Below are 18,539 nucleotides of genomic sequence, written 5' to 3' on the forward strand. Positions count from 1 at the left end.
CACAGACAGGCTGGGCTCCTGTGGCCTTTCCTGTCCTTCCTCAGGCCTCTTACTGGCCCTCATGCCCACCCCACCCCCGACTCCTGGCCACACTGAATGGTGGTCAGTTCCTCCAAAGCCTGGTCATTCTCTGGACTCTCCTGCTGGAAACTACGTTGTCCTCTCCTTTTCAGGCTATTTGTGTATACGATTCAGGGCCCCTTGCCCCGATGCCACTTCTTGGAAGCCTCCTGGGGTCCCTAGCACTGCTGGCTTCTCTCTCATTGCTCAGCTTTCTACCTGGTTATTCCTTATCTGTCTTCCCCACGAGGCTGTAAGGGGGAGCCCGGTAAGTATCTAGTGAATTAATTAATGAAAGGGGGGCAGTTCTAAGAAAACAGAGGTTGCAGTGACTGACCAAATGTGTGGAGAGGTGTCTGTCAGCAGGGTAGGAATTCCCAGTAACCACAATTTAAAGATGAGGTGATTGAGCTAAGGTAATCTCACTTTGCCTGACACCCCAACTCCTCAGCACCTGCGGGTAAGACCCTGTGTCAGAAGGTATGCTGGTGAAGAGCAAAAAATGTTAGGCCAGGAATGCCAGAGGATGATTAGCACTCTGAGATCTCGCACAAGAGCTTGCTCTTTTGGACCTCAGTTCTTCGCACAGTCACTCAGGGGTTAAAGGAAGTAACGCAAGTCCAGTGCCCAGTGTGGTGTCCAGTACACAGCCCAGACTCACCCTCTGAGGTATTTACTGATTCTAATCTGTCTCTAGACAGAGGAGTCCCAGAAAAATTTCCGGAGGTGAGATGAAGGTGGCAAGACAGAGAGCCCTGTCCCTTCTTCAACTGCTCTGGGAGCCAGTGTTCTCTCAAGAGCCTGTGGCCCTGTGGGTCCCCTCGACCCAGTCCTGGCACATGGGAGGTGGCTGGCCAGGGCCTGCTGGACGGGGAGGCCCAGCGGGGTCTGCTGTGGCTGAGACCTAGGCAGGCAGCCGGGTTCTGCTTTGAGAGGCAGGAAGGGCCTGCTGAGGCCACCCAAAGAAGTTTAAGAGTTTTTCTCTGGGTTCCAGTCTTCTGCCCTAGATCCATCAGTGACCGGTCCATGCCCAGCTCCCTGTCTTTTTGTAGCCCCAGCCTCCCACCACGGGGCCTGGAAGGTTGGAATGACGAATTTCCATAGGTCAGTGGTGTCCGGAGGTTAGCTCTGGGACCACTGCCCAGCCCCCCCTCACACCTTTATTTGACTTTTTCTGAGGCCTGGGCCTTCCTGGGGCAGGCATCTCATCCTTTATTTCCCCAGCACCTAGCATGCTGCCTGGGATGCAGGAAATGGTTGCTCAACGGAGCACAGGGGAGGAAACTGAGGTTTGGGTCTAAAAAACAAGACTGGCTCAAGGCCGCACCGTGGCAGCTCCCAGGTCCTCAGGACGATACACGAGAAAGGACAGGGTTGGGAGGACTCTGGAGACTGGGGCAATTAGCAGGGGGTCATTGTCAGTCAGAAATGATTGACTAGAATTATTAGGTGTGAAGAAGGAAACCAGTCAGAGCGTCCCCATGGGACTGTCCAGAAGGGGCTAGCTGGGGTAATTCCTTAGCAGAACAAAGGGCTGATGGTCCCTGAGGGCTGGGACCCAGAGTGCAGACCCAGCCCTCTTCTGGCTGGTCCCAGCACTAGGGACACTGCCAGCCTGACTTTGTACCTAAGAACCTTCAGGGGACATCATTCTTTTCCATAGAAGGAGGGCTCTCCTCATTCTGGTTCCAGGGGGCCCCTTCCTTCTGAGAAAGCCTGCTTGTTGTCTCTGCAGGGACCCGGCCCCAGCACTTAGTGAGTGCTTTTACCGCTGTATGGAGGGCTTTGGGGAGCAGGAGGCTGGGGCGCCCTGAGCACCAAGCCCGGTCCCGGTGAAGGCGGGGAAAGATGAAGGGAGCTCTACGCGGATGGCGCGTGTGGGACCACGTCAGAAGTGGCCTTTCTCCCAGGTGGTCTCACGGTTAACAGATAGAAGGGATGTGGGTAACAGCTCCACAGAAAATGATTATGTACATTTACTAAGCCCTGGGAGGAATGGTAGTCACGTGGATCTCGAGGGCGGTGCTCTTAGTTTTTTAGATGGAGTTCACTCTAATCACTGAAGGCTTTCTGGAGGAGGTGGGATTTCTTTTCTTATTCTATCATCTCTCTCTCTCTCTCTCTTTATCTATCTATCATCTATCTATCTATCTATCATCTATCTATCATCTATCTATTTAATGGCTGTTGATTTTGGCTCTCTCCGAACAGTGAGGATGCACTTAGCACACTCCAGGTACCAGTTAGCTCCCGAGGTGAGGTTTTCGCTGAGGAGCAAGCCCAGGGGGTTTGACCGGGTTGGTGGAAGGGCCTGGGGAGCTGGAGTTGCGAGGTCAACCTAGGCTTGGGTTCCCTGACCTGCCCTTGGGCTTTCTTGGAGGACTGAACGCACCTTGGCCCCGCTAGGCTGGTGCTGCGGGGCCGCGGGCGCTGGGTGCAGGCCTTGAGGTCCCGGGCGCGGGAGAGCAGAGCGCCCCGGGGCCGGGGATTAGGCCAGCGGACTTGGCCGAGCCAGCCCGGCGATCCGCCCTCCCAGCGCAGTTCCACCGGGGTCCCGGTGCCCGGCCTTCAAGGGCGAGGCGCGCTCTCCTCGGGGAGCCGGGCTGCGGAGCAGACGGCCTGCGCCGGGCTCTGGTGGCACGAGAGGGCCATCTGCCTGGGTGCTGAGAACTGCAGCGTCTGCGGTGTGAGGTGCGGCCCCTCCGGGGCCCGGGTCCGCATTCCCTGTCCCGCGCGCACGCACCGACCATGCCCGGCCGCGCCCGCGGCCCGAGTCCCGGTGCCAGGCCCAGACCCAGGCTAGGCGCAGGAGGCGGTGCAGGGATTAGTGGACCCCTCCCCCAGCGCTCCCCCTGCCCCGCCCGGGGCAGCGAGGACCCCTGGGCCCGGGGGTGGCGGGAGAAGCTTCGTCCAGACGGGGCTCGAGCTGGGGACTCGACCTCACTGGGCGGGGGCCGCACCTCGAGGTGCGGGCGCGCTGTCAGGCTGCAGTCCGAGCTGGGTGCGGGGGGTGGGCTCAGCGCGGGGGTCTCCCGGCCGCAACTCCCAGCCGAGGCCACGGCTGGGCGAGCAGTGCCCAGGCGGGTAACCCGACCCGACCCGGCTCCCGGTCGCCGCTCACCCCTCAAGGCTGGGCAGGGGGGAGGGAGAGGAATGGGGGGAGGGGGAAGGGAAGGGGTGGTGGGTGAGGGGCTGTGGGGCCCGCAGGGCCGAGTCCGCGGCCTGTCTGCGTAGCTCTACCGCGGCTGCTCGCGGCGCCCAGGACTAGCCAGCCCCCTGCCTTGCGGGCGTCGGGCCTGCGGCAGGAGGGAGCCCTGGGGCTGCACGGGCTTGGCTCGGGGAAGGCAGACCCGAGCTGCTGCCTCCATTTTGTTTCCTGCTCAGCTTGGTCTGTGCTGGTGGTGTGGGTTTGGGGTGCGGCCGGGCAAGGGGGTTCACCTGCGGCCGTGCCTGCTCGGGGTCTGAGGCCTCGAAGACCCCAGCCCGAGCCCCCAGGTGAGCCCCGCGGTAGGAGGGGGGGTTGCCTTGGCCTCGGGCCGAGCCTAGCGGGTTGAGGGCAGGTGCCCAGTGGATGGGGAGCCCGGGCTGTAACCTAAGATGGAGGCCGCGACTGACGCGGGCCAGAGTAGAGCTGGCGGGGCGGTTGAACAGGCCTCAGCCGGGCCAGGTGCCGCCGGCGCTGGGGCTCGAGACGGGTGGGGTGTTGGTGCCGTGGGCAGCCCCGGGCCAGCGCAGCGCCCCTAAGTAGGCGAGGGGACCGGGATGCCACCCACGACGCCCGCAGGCCCGGACTCTCCAGGGAGCAGCGCGAGGCCCCTGGGGAGACCGCCTGAGGCCCCGCCCGGGCGGTCTGGCCGCCCGTAGGCCCCGGCCGCGAGCGGGCGCGCTGGGGAGGGGAGAGGGGGGCGGCGGCTGCGGCTCCGCTGATTGGGCGGCGCGCTCGCGGGCGAGACTTCACCCGCCCTGAACCCCGAAGAGTAGGCGAGGGGGCGCGCGCGCGCAGTGGGGGCAGGGGCGCGCGCGCGCGCTCGGGGCCCCAGTCGCACGCGGGCGGGCGCGAGGCGCTCGTTCGCACGCGCCGCCGCCGCGGGGGCGCGCGCGGTGGGGGTGTGAGGAGGAGGAGGAGGTGGCGGCGGACTAGGCCAGGGCAGGTCGCGCTCCCAGCCTTCTCCCCTGAAGAGACGCTGGGGGAGGGGGGTGCGGCGAGCGGCTCCGCTCTCTCCTCACCGCTCCGCTCGCGCCCCAGTGTAATGAGGGTCACCCCCTCCCCCCAGCCGGCCCGGGAGGGGGCGCGGGGCACGGTAACTAGTGCATCGAGGTGGGCGGCGGGCGGGCACGAGGAGAAGGAGGGAGGCGGCGGCCGGGCGGGGAAGATGGTGGTGGCCGTGAGGTGAGGGGTGCGGGGGAGGGCCGGGCGCGGCGCGGGGTCGGTGGCCGGCGGCGTCGCGGCCGCGGGCCCTCTCCCCCTTCGTCACTACCAGCCGGGCTCAGGCCTACCCGGCCGGGCTACCGCGAACTTCCTCCCGGCACGGCCCGTGCCCTGCCGGCCACCCGCGCCTCCCCTCAGGTAGCCGGCTGGGGGGGCGCGGGGCCGGCGGCCCTCCCGCAGTAAACTTTGCTCGCTGCTGAATATTGATGAGTGCGATCGGCGCGGCCGGGCGGTGCTGCCGCGGCTGCGGGAAGGAGCGCGGCCCGGGCAGGCGGCGGCGGCGTCGGCAGCAGCCATGTTTGTCAAGCTGTAGTAGCAGCAGCAGCTGCTGCTGCTGTCCTGACTTGGCTTCACCGGCTGCCTCCGTTTCTCCCCCTGCGGCGTCCCAGCCTCTGGGCCCTGCGGCCGTGGACCGAGGCGGCTTGCAGTCAGGAAGGCGAGCCTCGGGGTGCGCCCGTTTCGGCCGACTGGCCTGCGGCCTGGGTACGGCCGCTGCAAGGGCTCCGGCGCCGGCCGGGCGCAGGCTGCAGCGCTATTGTGACCGCTGCGCCCGATCGAGCTGGGAAGGGGGGTAACCTTTTTGTGCAGCGTCTGGGACCCCCTTTCTAACCCCACTTCCTCCCTTTGGGAGATCCAGCCGCTGGATCCTCAGCGAGGGAGAAGCAAGGCGACTCCTGTTTGAGATGTTGGAATTTTTCCTGCCAAAGGGATTTTAATTTTAGTTCAGCCCAACTGTCCACCAGGCTGCAGTGCAGGAAAAAGGGACGGGATGTTTCTATGTGGCAAGGTCTTCCCAGCTCCAGGATCTTGGAACTTGTGGAGGCTTACCGAGGCCATTTTCCCATCGTCAGCTGGGGAACTTTTCTGCCCCTGGAAGTGCAGTAGGAGGCATCGAGGCCACTAGGCCTTGAGAAGTGGCTGCCATTTTGAAGAGAAGAGTCCAAAGGCCTGTTAACTCAGATTAATTGCTGTGTTTTGGCTTCCAGGTTGATGCTGGCGCAGGATGGATCAGACTTGTGAACTACCTAGAAGAAACTGTCTGCTGCCCTTTTCCAATCCAGTGAATGTAGATGCCCCTGAAGACAAGGACAGCCCTTTCGGTAATGGTCAATCCAATTTTTCTGAGCCACTTAATGGGTGTACTATGCAGTTATCGACTGCCAGTGGAACATCCCAAAATGCTTATGGACAGGATTCTCCATCTTGTTACATTCCACTGCGGAGACTACAGGATCTGGCCTCCATGATCAATGTAGAGTATTTAAATGGGTCTGCCGATGGATCAGAATCCTTTCGAGGCCCTGAAAACAGTGATTCAAGAGCTCAGTCGCCAGTTTGCACTTCTGTGAGTCCTGGCGGCCCACCAGCACTTGCTGTGAAACAGGAACTCTCTCGTAATAACTCCCCTGAACTCCAGGTAGAAGTAACAGAGACCGTCAAGAATGGCTTTCTGCACTTTGAAAATTTTACTTGTGTGGACGATGCAGATGTAGATTCTGAGATGGACCCAGAACAGCCAGTCACAGAGGATGAGAGGATAGAGATCTTTGAGGAAACTCAGACCAATGCCACCCGCAATCATGAGCCTAAATCAGAGAATGGTGTAGACGTGGCCATGGGAATTGAACAAGACAGCACACCAGAGAGTAGAGATGGTGCAGTCAAATCGCCATTCTTGCCATTAGCTCCTCAAACTGAAACACAGAAAAATAAGCAAAGAAATGAAGTGGACGGCAGCAATGAAAAAGCAGCCCTTCTCCCAGCCCCCTTTTCGCTAGGAGATGCAAACGTTACCATAGAAGAGCAATTAAACTCAATAAATTTATCTTTTCAGGATGATCCAGACTCCAGTACCAGTACATTAGGAAACATGCTAGAATTACCTGGAACTTCATCATCATCTACTTCACAGGAATTGCCATTTGTAAGCAGTTTTTGGTACACCTTAAATATATACATAAATGTATATATACAGGCAACTTAAAGGAAAACATAACTAATTGGTTTTTGGTTGCTTATCAGTTCACAGCCGAAAGCCTGTTGCTAATAATAAGCTCTTTGGGGAAGTTTTATTTTGATTTTTAGATTTACCTCTGTCGTATGAGTTTGGTTCTTTTTAGATTTTCCCAATGAACTCTCCTTTGAGGGCTGAGTTAAATTTTTACGGGCATTTTATTTAATTCAGATTTAATTTTGCAAGGCGGAGGCATACATTTGTTGAGTTTTTTTGGTTTTGTTTTTCTAAGTGGGCTTTGGCTTGCTGGTATTGCAAGTTACAGGTGACTTAATTAATTGGAGTCCTGTTTCCACATAGGGCATGGCTTATTTTCTCAGTCGATGGGGTGACTCTTGCTTCAGGTTGAAGTACATTTTGCGCACAAATTGAAAGTAGCTAAGATGAGTTGGATTTCTTGGACATCAGTCAGATGTCCCTCTAACAAATGTCTCTGAAATACTGTGTCAGGATTTAAATGGAATTTTATGGTGTGGTGATTGTTTTGAGTGTATTGAATAGTCACTTTACCATGTAGCTCTGGTGTTCTTTAAAGTTACAGCAGGTGAATGTGGGTGTGTCACTTTTGTTTCTGTCGATGAATATCTTAAAAATACGTCAGTACTTCTTGGTTTCTCTTGGCAGTTATGGATTTAAAGATAATGTTTTGGTAGTGATCTCGAGTCTGTATTGTCCTGGATAGGCTTAGAGAGGATAGGCTGTGAGGGCAACCTGTTGGCAGCTCAGACACACCCTCCCTGGATTTACATGGGAATTTATCTCACACACACACACACACACACACACTAGGTGTGCAGTTGTGTGAAACAGCTTATTCTTGCATTGTCATTTATAAATTATACTATTTTCCGTACAAACAACTGTAAACCTGCTTCCCCACACCCCCCACAATATAGTTTTGCTTTTGTATTTATGTAAAAACCTAGGTCTAATGGTGGAGATAGATGTTCCTCTACTAGAAGGATGCAAATAGGAGTAGTAATCTCATCTGGTTCTCATCAAAGAGGTATCAGTGGTGTATTGATTCTATTAAAAATAATGGAAAATATTGGCGCTTATAGACAATATGTTACCCATCTAAAATGGGAGTTAGCCAAATTGTATAAATGTAGATGTTTTTAATGTAGAGCTTTAAAAAAAGATTTTATTTATTTATGAGAGGGAAAGGGGGGAAAAAAGGGAGAGAAACATTAACGTGTGGCTGCATCTCGAGCGCCCCCCCACTGGGGGTCTGGCCTGAAACCCAGGCATGTGCCCTGACTGGAATTGAATGGGTGACCTGCTGTTTCATAGGCCGGTGCTCAGTCCACTGAGCCACAGCAGCCAAGGCGAATGTAGAACTTTTTTTTTTAGGCAGAAAAATCTAAAATGTTCAAAGGCTTTATGGGCTTGAAGAAGCAAGTATCTTTAACTTATTCTTTTAGGCCTTTGATTCAAGGTTGTGGATGAAATCTATTGCTTTGATTTTTGCCTTTGATATTTTTTAACTGAGGATTTAGAAAAGTGAAGTTAATCTCAAAATGCAAATTTAGCTGAATAGTATAGCTTGGGAAAGGTATAGTGAAAAACTGTGTGTGAGCTACACACTGTTGATGCATTCAGACCACGTGCTATCGATGTATTCAGACTATTCTCAGTTTCATTGATGCAGCAGCCCGTGTAGGGCACTTTCTCTGGATTAGGTCCTGTGCTCAGGGCTGGAAATTTTAGAAACTTATTAGCAAATGCTGTTTGTCTGTAGACAGAGAATGTTTATTACGTTCTCTCTGTAATATTGTGATAGAATAAGATTCTCTTGGCGAAAGTAAGAGTAGCTATTAGGATAGTAAACCCCATGGCTGGAATTAGATAAAAGATACATAATTTGAGATCATATTAGCTGTTGTTTTGTGTATTTAGTGGTAAGCAGACTGTTTGCCTTCTGTAGTAAATGAGCAGCCTCTTCAGTTATTTTCTTCTCATACAGTGATGGGAAATGATTGATAGTCCTGACCTGGTGCTTTTATATTTAGCTGGGTTGATACCGTCTGCTTCCTGCCAGTGTGCATAACATCATGTGTGTTTATAGCTTGTACATTGTAGGTGCTGGATGAAATCTTGAAGAAGGTTGCTTCCAGAGCTCCAAGTTTAAGCAGGCAATACCTCCGTTTATTAAGTGCTTTGGTCCGTATTGTCTCATTGGGTTTCATTATACTTCATTTTTAGTAAAAATGGGATGTCGAAGAAGATGTAGATTAACTTCAAGGCATTTGAGATTACTGGAGACAATACTGAAACCCTTGAAATCATGGGATTATCTCAGTTCTCTTGGCTTTCTTCAGTGACTTTTGAAGGTTTCTGACACTTGCTTGGGCCTGAAGTAACTCCTGGTTTTTTCACTAGGCTAATTTGCAGTAGTTGTTTTCTACTCTTCCTCACTTAGTGAATTTATGGAGAATGTATATACTATGGTGGTATTCATGAATCTGGGCATCCTCGTAGCTCTTAGGATATAGCCAGCCCTGGGGTGGTCTTACGTACCTATTACACTGGTGATCCTCTGTCTGAAGAAGAGAACCACTTAAAATGAACCTGCTTAAAGTGTGGACTAACAATTTACAAGTAAAAAGGGAGAGAAAGGATTATTTGGGATTTTATATTGAAAGTAGAACTCAGAATTATGAAAATATTTTTTAATGTTTATAAAAATTTTAGTTATGATGGCGTATATTTGTTATGAGGGAAGAATCAAATAGATTTAAAAAGTTTAATCCGGCTCTGGCTGGTGTGGATCAGTGGATTGAGTGCTGGCCTGCGACCTGAAAGGTTGCCGGTTCCTTTCCTAGTCAGGGCACATGACTGGGATGCTGGCCAGGTCCCCAGTTGGGGGCGTACTGGAGGCAACTTATCTATGTATCTCTTGTGCATCTGTTTTTCTCTCTCTCTCTTTCTCTCTTCCTTCCCTTCTCTCTAAAAACAAATAAAATCTTGAAAATTATTCAGTGAAATTGTACAATAAAGAGATGACAGACTTATTTTTCTTTATTTTCTCATCATGATCATAAGGAAGATACATTCTTATAAAATACTTAAGGGTTTAATCAGCTTTAGTGAGTTCTCTTTTTAAAAGGTTTACTATGGGAAACTTCAAGCAGGTACTAAAAGTAGAGCGAATGGTAGAAATGCCTATGCACTCCCCATTCGGCTTCAAGAATTACTGACCTGCCAGTCTTGTTTCAGCCTCCATTTTATCGTTCACCAGCACTTCTTAATCCTCAGATACTCACTGAACTTCAGAACCTCCTGTCCTGTTATTATCCTTTTCACTTGTTTACTGGCTGGCCTAGAATTCAGGGGTGTCCAGCCTTTTGGCATCTCTGGGCCACACTGGAAGGAGAAGAGTTGTCTTGGGCCCCACATTAGATACACAGCGAAACATTAAATACACGCCGAATAGATAACAAAAACTGATGAGTGAAAAAAAGCCTTTAAGTAAATTGATGATTCGTATTGGGTTGCATTCATAGCTATCCTGGGCCGCGTGCTGCCTGTGGGCTGTGGGTGAGACAACCCCTGATCCTAGGTCATCTTTTCCTTTCCTGTAAGTAGAGTAGTTCTTTATCATTGGCATTGACTTTAAGAAACAGCCCCTTTTTGCTAGATTTGTTGGTAGTGTCACCTTGTAGTTGATTTGCGTGGTATTACCAGTTAGTGGTTCCTTAGGTAGAGATGGATACTGTATTGTCTTTGGGTTGGATGTTTGAACAGACTGCCTTTTTGGCTTTGAAAAATAAATATTTTGGTTTTTTAACATGTTTGCGCTGTAAAATCTTGGGGATTCAGAAAGCAATCACAGACTTTTACTCCTGTACTAAGTTCTGTGCTTATTGATGTCTAAGGGGTTAAGGATGTGAGTATAGAGATGAAACTTAGAGCAAGTCAAGGCTTTAAGAAAGAACTCGAATTACCTTTGTCTGGGTGTGGTTTAGAAGGGTGCTTTGGGTGTGGGGATTTAAATGAACATGATATTTTTAGAAGGTTGTATAGATTGGAGGTAGGCAGATAATAGGGCATAGAGATCCAGACTGGCATTTGATATTGATGTGATAGGAACTGGGAGCCAGTGAGGGGTTTTCGCTGGGAAGTGATATGAAATCTGTGTTTGGAAAACTTTGGCTGGGGGAGAGAAGAGGCAAGGCTAGGATTAGGATGCAGGAGTCTGTTGCAATTGTAATTAAAATTCAGACTTGAGCAGAGTCAGCAGTAGAAAGAAGAGATAAATCCATTAAGATTATTTTAAAGGGGGAAGATCATAGCTTTTTTTCCCCCACTTAAAAAAAGTGGGGAAAAAAGATTTTAAAAAAGATTTTATTTATTTTTAAAGAGAGAGGGAAGGAGGGAGAGAGAGAAACATCATCAGCTGCCTCTTGCCTGTCCCCAGTGGGGTAGGTAGGGAGATGAGCCTAGAACGCAACTCAGGCATGTGCCCTGACCTGGAATCAACTGACAACCTTTTGGTCTGTAGACTGCCACTCAGTCCACTGAGCAATACCAGTCAGGGCTTGACAGCACTTTCTGGGGGTTGCCTGGATTGGAGGAAGAGTGGAGCCTGGATTTGAAGAATGAAAAAGGGATGGGTGCTGCCCAGGCTGGTGTAACTCAGTGGGTGGAGCCCCAGCCTGCAAACCAAATGGTTGCTAGTTTGGTTCCCAGTCAGGGCACATACATGCCTGGGTTGCAGGCCAGGTCCCCAGTAAGGGGCACGTGAGAGGCAACCACATGTTGATATTTCTTTCCCTCTCTTTCTCCCTCCCTTCCCCTTCTCTAAAAAATAAATAAATAAATAAAATGAGGGATGGGTGCTGATGATTGCTAAGGCTCTCCCTGTTGCTGCTTGCACTGAAAACCTGTTCCTTGGGGGCTCTCTCTTATCCCAGCAGTTCTTCACTCCCTCCCATTGTCTCTGAGAAGAACATTGACCTGGTCTCCACACCTCTCGGGTTCTGTTCTCCATCTAGCTCTCCTCCTTGGTTGGAGGACCTTGTTTTAATCATTACCCTTTCCTTTCTCCCTCTGGGGTCTTCATTCTCTGCCTCTCCACCTCATCACTTTTTCTGCCTAAAAACAGAATGATATCCTTCCTCTGTCCTGTAACCCTCCAATTATCTTTCCCCTTTACTGGCGAATTTTTCTTTTTTTTAATAGTTCATTTTTTACTGGATTTTTCCCCACTAGTATTTATCCCCCCATACCCTCTTCCACCTCCACCCAACCCTCTCCCCTCTCCCCTCTACTGTTGAATTTCTTAACAGAGTTGTCTACTTTATTTACCTCTCCTTAAAGCTCTCTGGATTGGCTTCTTTTATCTTCCACTCTACTGAAGCTGTTCTCTCAGATGTCACAAATGATACTGTACTTCCATATTTATCCTATTAGATTTGCAGCATTTCACCACCACTCCTTTAAATAGTTGTTTTTTTAACTGCTTGCTCTCCTCATTTCTTAATTCTCTGTAATCTCTTGCACTTTCATTGATTCACTGTACTGCTACTCTGCTGTGAAAACTCTAGACTTTTGAGCTTCAGACCAAGAACTGTAATTGCCAAACAAGCTTCTTTTTTATTGACAAACGTGTTTATTTCTGTGTTGATGGCATCAACCTCCTGTTCATTTTAAGGCTGGAAACATTGGAGGGAGTTATTTATGTATATGATCAAAACATATTTGAGTGCCTCTTCTGTGCTAGGCATTGCTAATGTAAAAGAAAGATGTAGTCAAAGTCAGTGTCCTCTTTGATAGGGCCCCTGTCCTGACCATTCCAAACCTCATGCTATGTCCAGGCCATCCTGAGTTAAGCCAGCCAGAATTGCCTTGCTCCACGCTGTCCCCTTATTCATTTCTTTATCTTCCTGGTTTTATTTACCTTTGCATATTAACAGTATATAGCCTGGTGCAGTCTTTGTATTAGACACTCATATTTATTAAGAGAATAAATGGTGCTGCCCTGGCCAGGTAGCTCAGTTGATTAGAATGTCGTCCAGATATGTCAAGGTTGTGGGTTCAATCCCTGGTCAAGGCACATGTAAGAATCAATTTATACAGTGAATGGAACAACAGAAATTAATGTATATTCCTCTCTCCCCCTGCCTTCCATTCTTCCCTCCCTCTCCTTTCCTCTCCCATTCCCTTCCTTTCTCTTGAAAAAAGAATGAATGGTGCTATTACAGAAATACAGGTTGGAGAGGGGAGTAAATTTTAGGTTAGAAAAGTTATGAGTGGAATCTCAGCGCTCATCCTCAGTGTACTGAATTTCAAAATCGAAGAGGTGTTTTTATATCTTCATTGCCTTGTATACTCAATTTCTAAGGCCTTTGAATTAGAGCTTCCTGACATCTCTCAAGCATTCATTTTTCTCTTAGTCTCACTTTCAGTCTCCTAATTATGGAACTTAAATCATGGCTTTACATTGGACCAATCTCTGAATACTGTATTTTGCTATGGATAATGAGCACTTTTTTGCCCAAATTTTTGATGGAAGAATAAGAATGTGCATTATACATGAGTAACACTAATTCTGTATCTACTTCTATGATGTGTAAATACCATGTTTGTTACCAGTACATACAATTTCTTGTACCTGGTATCTATTCTTGTGTTTTGTAATTATTTGTTACATAAAATGTATTGTACTATTATATGTTAATAAATGCTAGAGTTCCTTTATAATACAAAAAACAAGTATCTAAATATAAATAAATAATTGAATTAAAAAATTAAAAAGAACCCTGGCTGGTGTGGCTCAGTGGATTGAGTGCTGGCCTGTGAACCAAAGGGTCACCAGTTGCCTGGGTTGCGGGCCAGGTCCCCAGTGTAGAGCGTGCAAGAGGCAACCACACATTGATGTTTCCCTCCCTTTTTTTCTAAAAATGAATAAATAAAATCTTTAAAAAAATTAAAATGAAAGATTTTTCCTCCTGAAAAGTTTGGGCCAAATACGTGGGTATGCATTAAACAAAGGTGTGCATTATACATGGCAAAGTACAGTATTTACTGCACTACCTATGTAGTCGGAGAAGCCCCTTTAATTTCTCTGGGGCCCAGTTCCTCATCTCTAAATTAGGGCTAGTACCTTGGGTTGTTTGGGAGGGCGCAAAAGAAAATTTATTCAAAAAAGCAAGTTCTGGAGTAGGTGCTCAGAAAGCAAAGTCCATTATGTGCCAAGAGCCAAATGCAATTTGAAAGAGCTGTGAATTTTAGGAAACATCTTTGCATTTTTTCTTTTTCTTTTTTTTTATTTTTTATTTTTTAAGATTTTATTTATTTATCTTTAGAGGGGAAGGGGGAAGGAGAGAGGGAGAGAAACATCAATGTATGGTTGCCTTTCGCGCGTCCCCCGCTGGGAACTGGCCTGCAACTCCAGTATGTGCCCTGACTGGGACTCAAACCGCGATTGTCTGGTTCGCAGGCCCGCACTCAACCCACTGAGCTACACCAGCCAGGGCTCTTTTTTTTTTTTTAAGATTTTATTTATTTATCTTTAGAGGGAAAGGGGAGGAGAGAGGGAGAGAAACATCAATGTATGGTTGCCTTTCATGCGTCCCCTGCTGGGAATTGGCCTGCAGGGAACTGGCCTGTAACCCATGAATGTACCCTGACCTGGAATCGAACCGCGATTGTCTAGTTTGCAAGCCCGTGCTCAATCCACTGAGCTACACCAGCCAGGGCTTGCATTTTTGCTTTTGTCTCTATTCTTTCAAAACCCTTTTATTGCTTAATTGGTAAGGACAGTAACTACTGTTGACAATTCGTATGGGGATTTGATCCATTTTTGTTTGGTTATCAATTTAATTTATGCAGGAGGATAGTATCTTTCACTAATTAAGTGGTATAACCTTATTACTTTGTTGCTTTTTGCTGCTTGTCTTTTGTCATGGATATAAATGTTTCCTTTCCACCTTCTGGTTTTCAGGGAAGCCCATTCATGGGAGATCCTACCTCTTTTCTGGTGGTGGGTTTGATCTTCATCGTACAATCGTTTCTGAAACTTTTCCAGTGATCTCAAATGTAGCCTTTTGAAGAAATCATTGAGTCTTTTTAGTTAGAAAAGTAATATTCATGGTAAAAAAAAAGTAAAACTTAAAAATAGAATGTAAAAGTCTATTTCTCTCATCTTCCTCATTTCCACTCTCAACATTCTGTGAGAGTTTTGTGTATGTGTATGTGTGTGTATCTCAAGGTACTTCTTAATCTTTTGATAACACAAGTGGAAGATAGATATGTTATTTAATATTTTGGTTAATATGTTAAGGACATCTTGTTATATGAGCGTGCAGATATATCTCCATTCTTTTTGTTACTGAAAACTTTTTAAAGGCTATTTATTTATTTATTTATTTATTTATGGGGGAAGGGAGAGTGAAGGAGAAGGAGAGAAGCATCGATGTGTGAGAGAAACATTAATTGGCTGCCTCTTGCGGGGCCCCATTTGAGAACTTGGCCTGAGACCCATGCATGTGCCCTGACTGCGAAACAAACCTGTGACATTTTGGTTCCCAGGCCAACCTCAACCCACTGAGCCACACCAGCTAGGGCTGTTACTGAAATCTTTGAGGTTAAAAGAGATTAAGAATATGGAGAGATCCCTTGTATACTTTGCCTACTTTTGCAATGGTGATATTTTGCAAAAACATGTAATATTACAGTCAGGATGAAGATTTGATGTTGATATAATCTGCCAATCTTATTCAGGTTTCCCCAGTGTTTGCTTTTCGTATTTTTTGTTTTCAAAAGAAAAATCTGTATTTCTGTAAGGACAGATTCCAGATGTCCCCAGTTTTACATGTCTTCATTTGTGTGTGTGTACTAAGTTTTCTACATTTTCATCACCTGCGTGTGTTCTTGCATGTACCACCACCGTTAGGGTACTGAGCAGCTCCAACACAGCTGTCTCCCTTGTGGCCCCGTCGCAGTAGATGTCCACTGCCCTCCGCCAGCCTTCGCAAACTGCTAATCCGTCCTTTGTTTCTGGACCGAGATCATTTCTGAAATGTTATGTAAATGGAATCACACAGTGTATAGCCTTTTGTGATTGGTGTTTTTCACTTGAGATAATTTTCTCAAGATTACCAATATTTTATTCCTTTTTATTACTAAGTAGTATTCCGTGGTGGATTAGTTTGTTTATTCACTTGTTGAAGGGCATCTGGGCTTATTCTAGCTTTTGGTTATTATTTAGAAGTAAAAGTGCTATGAACATCCATGTACGGGTGTGTGAATGAGTTTTCATTTCTTTGATATCTTATCTACCAGGAAGAGCCTGAAGATAGTCTTTCTTTGTAAATCATTCCCCTTGTTATTTCTAATTTTTCTTGATGCTATAATTGGAGCCTTTGGTGATCCCTGATGAAAGTAGGTGATGTTCAGGTTATATTTATACCCAGTAAAAAATAACATTATTAATGCCATCCTAATTGTCATTGGATTTTTACATTATAAGGCATATCTTTAAGATCACAGTTGATTCACTTGACAGTGTATTGAATCTGTTTTTATAATTATTAGTATACTAAAGAACAGCACTTTCATTATGCCATGATGTAAAGAATTGCAGAGCAATTGTTGAAAAGTAGTAAAGTTTTACATTTAAAGTGGTCTTTTAACAAATAGAGCTTTGGGGTAGAAGTGCTACAGTAGTGCAGATAATGCAGTCAGTCACTGAAGTTTTTTGGTAGAGTAGATGTTAGAGTTACAAGTAAAGTCTTAATGGGCACCTTACTAGTTTCATAGTAATGTCTGTGGAATTATTTCATAAGGATGAAACTGCTGTTAGTGGAATCATCACGGTCTCTTAATTTTTGTGTCTCTTGACGTGTACCCACTTCCGTGTCACTTTCCAAAAGGATTGTACTATTTTGTACAGGTCTAAATAGTGTTTGAGTCTAGTAACATTTGCTACACTTTGGTAAAAGTAAAGCCAGTTTTAATAACATTGATGTTTTAAGGTTTTTCTTTATAAAATGGGTGTATAATGGCTACAACAGACTTAATTTAGTTAATACAGTGATTTCAGTTAACTGTTTATATTTTGCTTAGGACCTTTGTGTTTGTGTCCTTTGCTGACTTATCTGTTTGGATTTTAATGTTTTATAGTTAATACCCTTTTACCTCACTTGATATAAATATTCTCAATCTGTTTCTTCCTTTTTAATCTATTGATTGACTTTAAAGGGAGAGAGGAAAGGGGAGAGAGAGAGAAGCATTGATTTGTTGTTTGTTATCTGTGCAGTCATTGGTTGCTTCTTGAGTGTGCCCTGACTGGAGATTGAACGTACAACCTTGGCATTTCAGGACAACATTGTAATCAACCACACTATCCCAGCCAGGGCTGAGTCTGCTTTTCATTTTGATTATATTCTGTAGTTGTGTAGCTGGCATTTCATTTTTCATGTAGGTAGGTCTGCTGTGTTTTGGACTGATTTCTTTTATTGATTCATAGTTTATTGTGCCTCTACTTTATGTAGAATTTTATGGACTTCTAAGAATTAGAAGAAATCATATCTATTATCTTATTGATTTAATAGGGATTTAATTTATTTTTTAAAGATTTTATTTATCTTTAGAGGGGAAGGGAAGAAGAGAGGGAGAAAAATATCAATGTATGGTTGCCTCTCGTGCATCCCTTGCTGGGAACTGGCCTGCAACCCAGGCATTTGCCCTGACTGAGAAGTGAACTGAGGTTGTTTGGTTCACAGGCCTGCGCTCAATCCACTGAACTACACCAGCTAAGGCTGGGATTTAATTTAATATCCAGCACCATGCTGCCGATAGTTTTTATAATGTCCTTAATATCCTTGTTGAAAACATGATTTTTAGAGCTGTAGAAGGAATATTTTCTTCTGTATTAATTATCTATTCTGCTTAACAAATTAATCTCAAATTTAGCAGCCTAAAACAATAAACTTTTGTGTCACAGAGGATAAGGAATGAGGGAGTGGTTTGGCCCAGAGTCTCCCATGAGTTTGCAAGCAAGATGTTGCCAGAGGTGCGGTTTTCTGAACGATGTAGGATCCCTGCCCAAGATGCTCGCTCATGTGGCTGCTCACTCTTTGCAGGAGGCCCTGTGCTTGGCCACCTACGCCTCTCCATAGTGCTGCTCACAATCGTTGCTAGCTTCCCCCAGAGTGAGTGATTCAGAGAGGAGGAGAGACCAAGCAGGAAGATCCAAGGGGGCACAGTGTAGGCGAGCAATACACAGAGGTACATACACCACAAGATGGGGATTATTGGGGGCCCCCACAGAGACCCAATAAGAAATGAATAGTTCAATTAGAGGACAAAGCTTAAGGATAGAAAATAGACAGTAATGAACAACTTCTCCTTTTCACTTTTAAGCTAAACTAACTGATGTTTTCTTCAGATTGAATTTTGGAATAGGTATATGATTAAAAAATATAATATAAAAAAATAATCAGGCCCTGGCTGGTGTGGCTCAGTGGATTGAGTGTCTGCCTGTGAACCAAAAACTCACCCCTTCGGTCCCCAGTCAGGGCACATGCCTGGGTTGCAAGCCAGGCCCCCAGGTAAATCAATTTACTGGTATTTATCTCTAAATAAATAAAATCTCAAAAAAAAAAAAGTGAGGCTGTAACTAGGGGCTGCGCCCCTGAGAGAGAAGGCCTGTGTGAGAGCTTGGAAAAGATGGGCTCCAGGGCATGAGGCGAGAACTGCCCAGGTGAGGAGAGGGCCACGCCGTTTAGGGCAGAATGGAGATCCCTGCAGCCAGGTGAAGAAGAAAGCCACATGCTTTTGGTGGAGTGAGAACCCCTGCAGCTTTGGTAGAAGAGGTCCACGCGGCTTTGGGGTGCCCCCTTTGGCCGCGTGGCCTGGAAAGCAAGAGAGACTTTGACTGGAACAAAGAACTCGTGCCAGTGGACCATGAGAGGGTACCACAGTACTTTGGATTAACTAGAGAGAGATCCTGCCTGCCTGACACAGCTGACGGTGCCAGCGGCCTGCAACACAGACATGTGCTCTTTTCCTGATTTACGGTACCCGGAG

At 47.2% G+C, this 18,539-nt stretch overlaps 1 protein-coding gene across 6 annotated transcripts in view; it reads left to right on the plus strand.

Moving 5' to 3' along the window:
* Positions 1 to 3,453: 3,453 nt before the first annotated feature.
* NSD1 (nuclear receptor binding SET domain protein 1) overlaps positions 3,454 to 18,539 on the plus strand; it is a 158,521-nt gene continuing 143,435 nt past the window's right edge. Inside the window, exons 1-2 of one of the 6 annotated variants that reach the window (XM_037126410.2) lie at positions 3,454 to 3,555; positions 5,476 to 6,413. In XM_037126410.2, the coding sequence (XP_036982305.2) occupies positions 5,493 to 6,413 (921 nt within the window). In that variant the 5' untranslated portion in view covers positions 3,454 to 3,555; positions 5,476 to 5,492. Of the gene's footprint in view, positions 3,556 to 4,161; positions 4,379 to 4,952; positions 4,973 to 5,475; positions 6,414 to 18,539 lie in introns of those variants that run through there. The other 5 variants (XM_037126408.2, XM_037126407.2, XM_037126409.2 and 2 more) reach the window with 5 other exon arrangements.

Source organism: Artibeus jamaicensis, unplaced genomic scaffold (genome assembly GCF_021234435.1).
Source record: "Artibeus jamaicensis isolate MK-2021 breed Jamaican fruit bat unplaced genomic scaffold, CSHL_Jam_final contig_1085, whole genome shotgun sequence".
NCBI classification, from domain to species: Eukaryota; Metazoa; Chordata; class Mammalia; order Chiroptera; family Phyllostomidae; genus Artibeus; species Artibeus jamaicensis.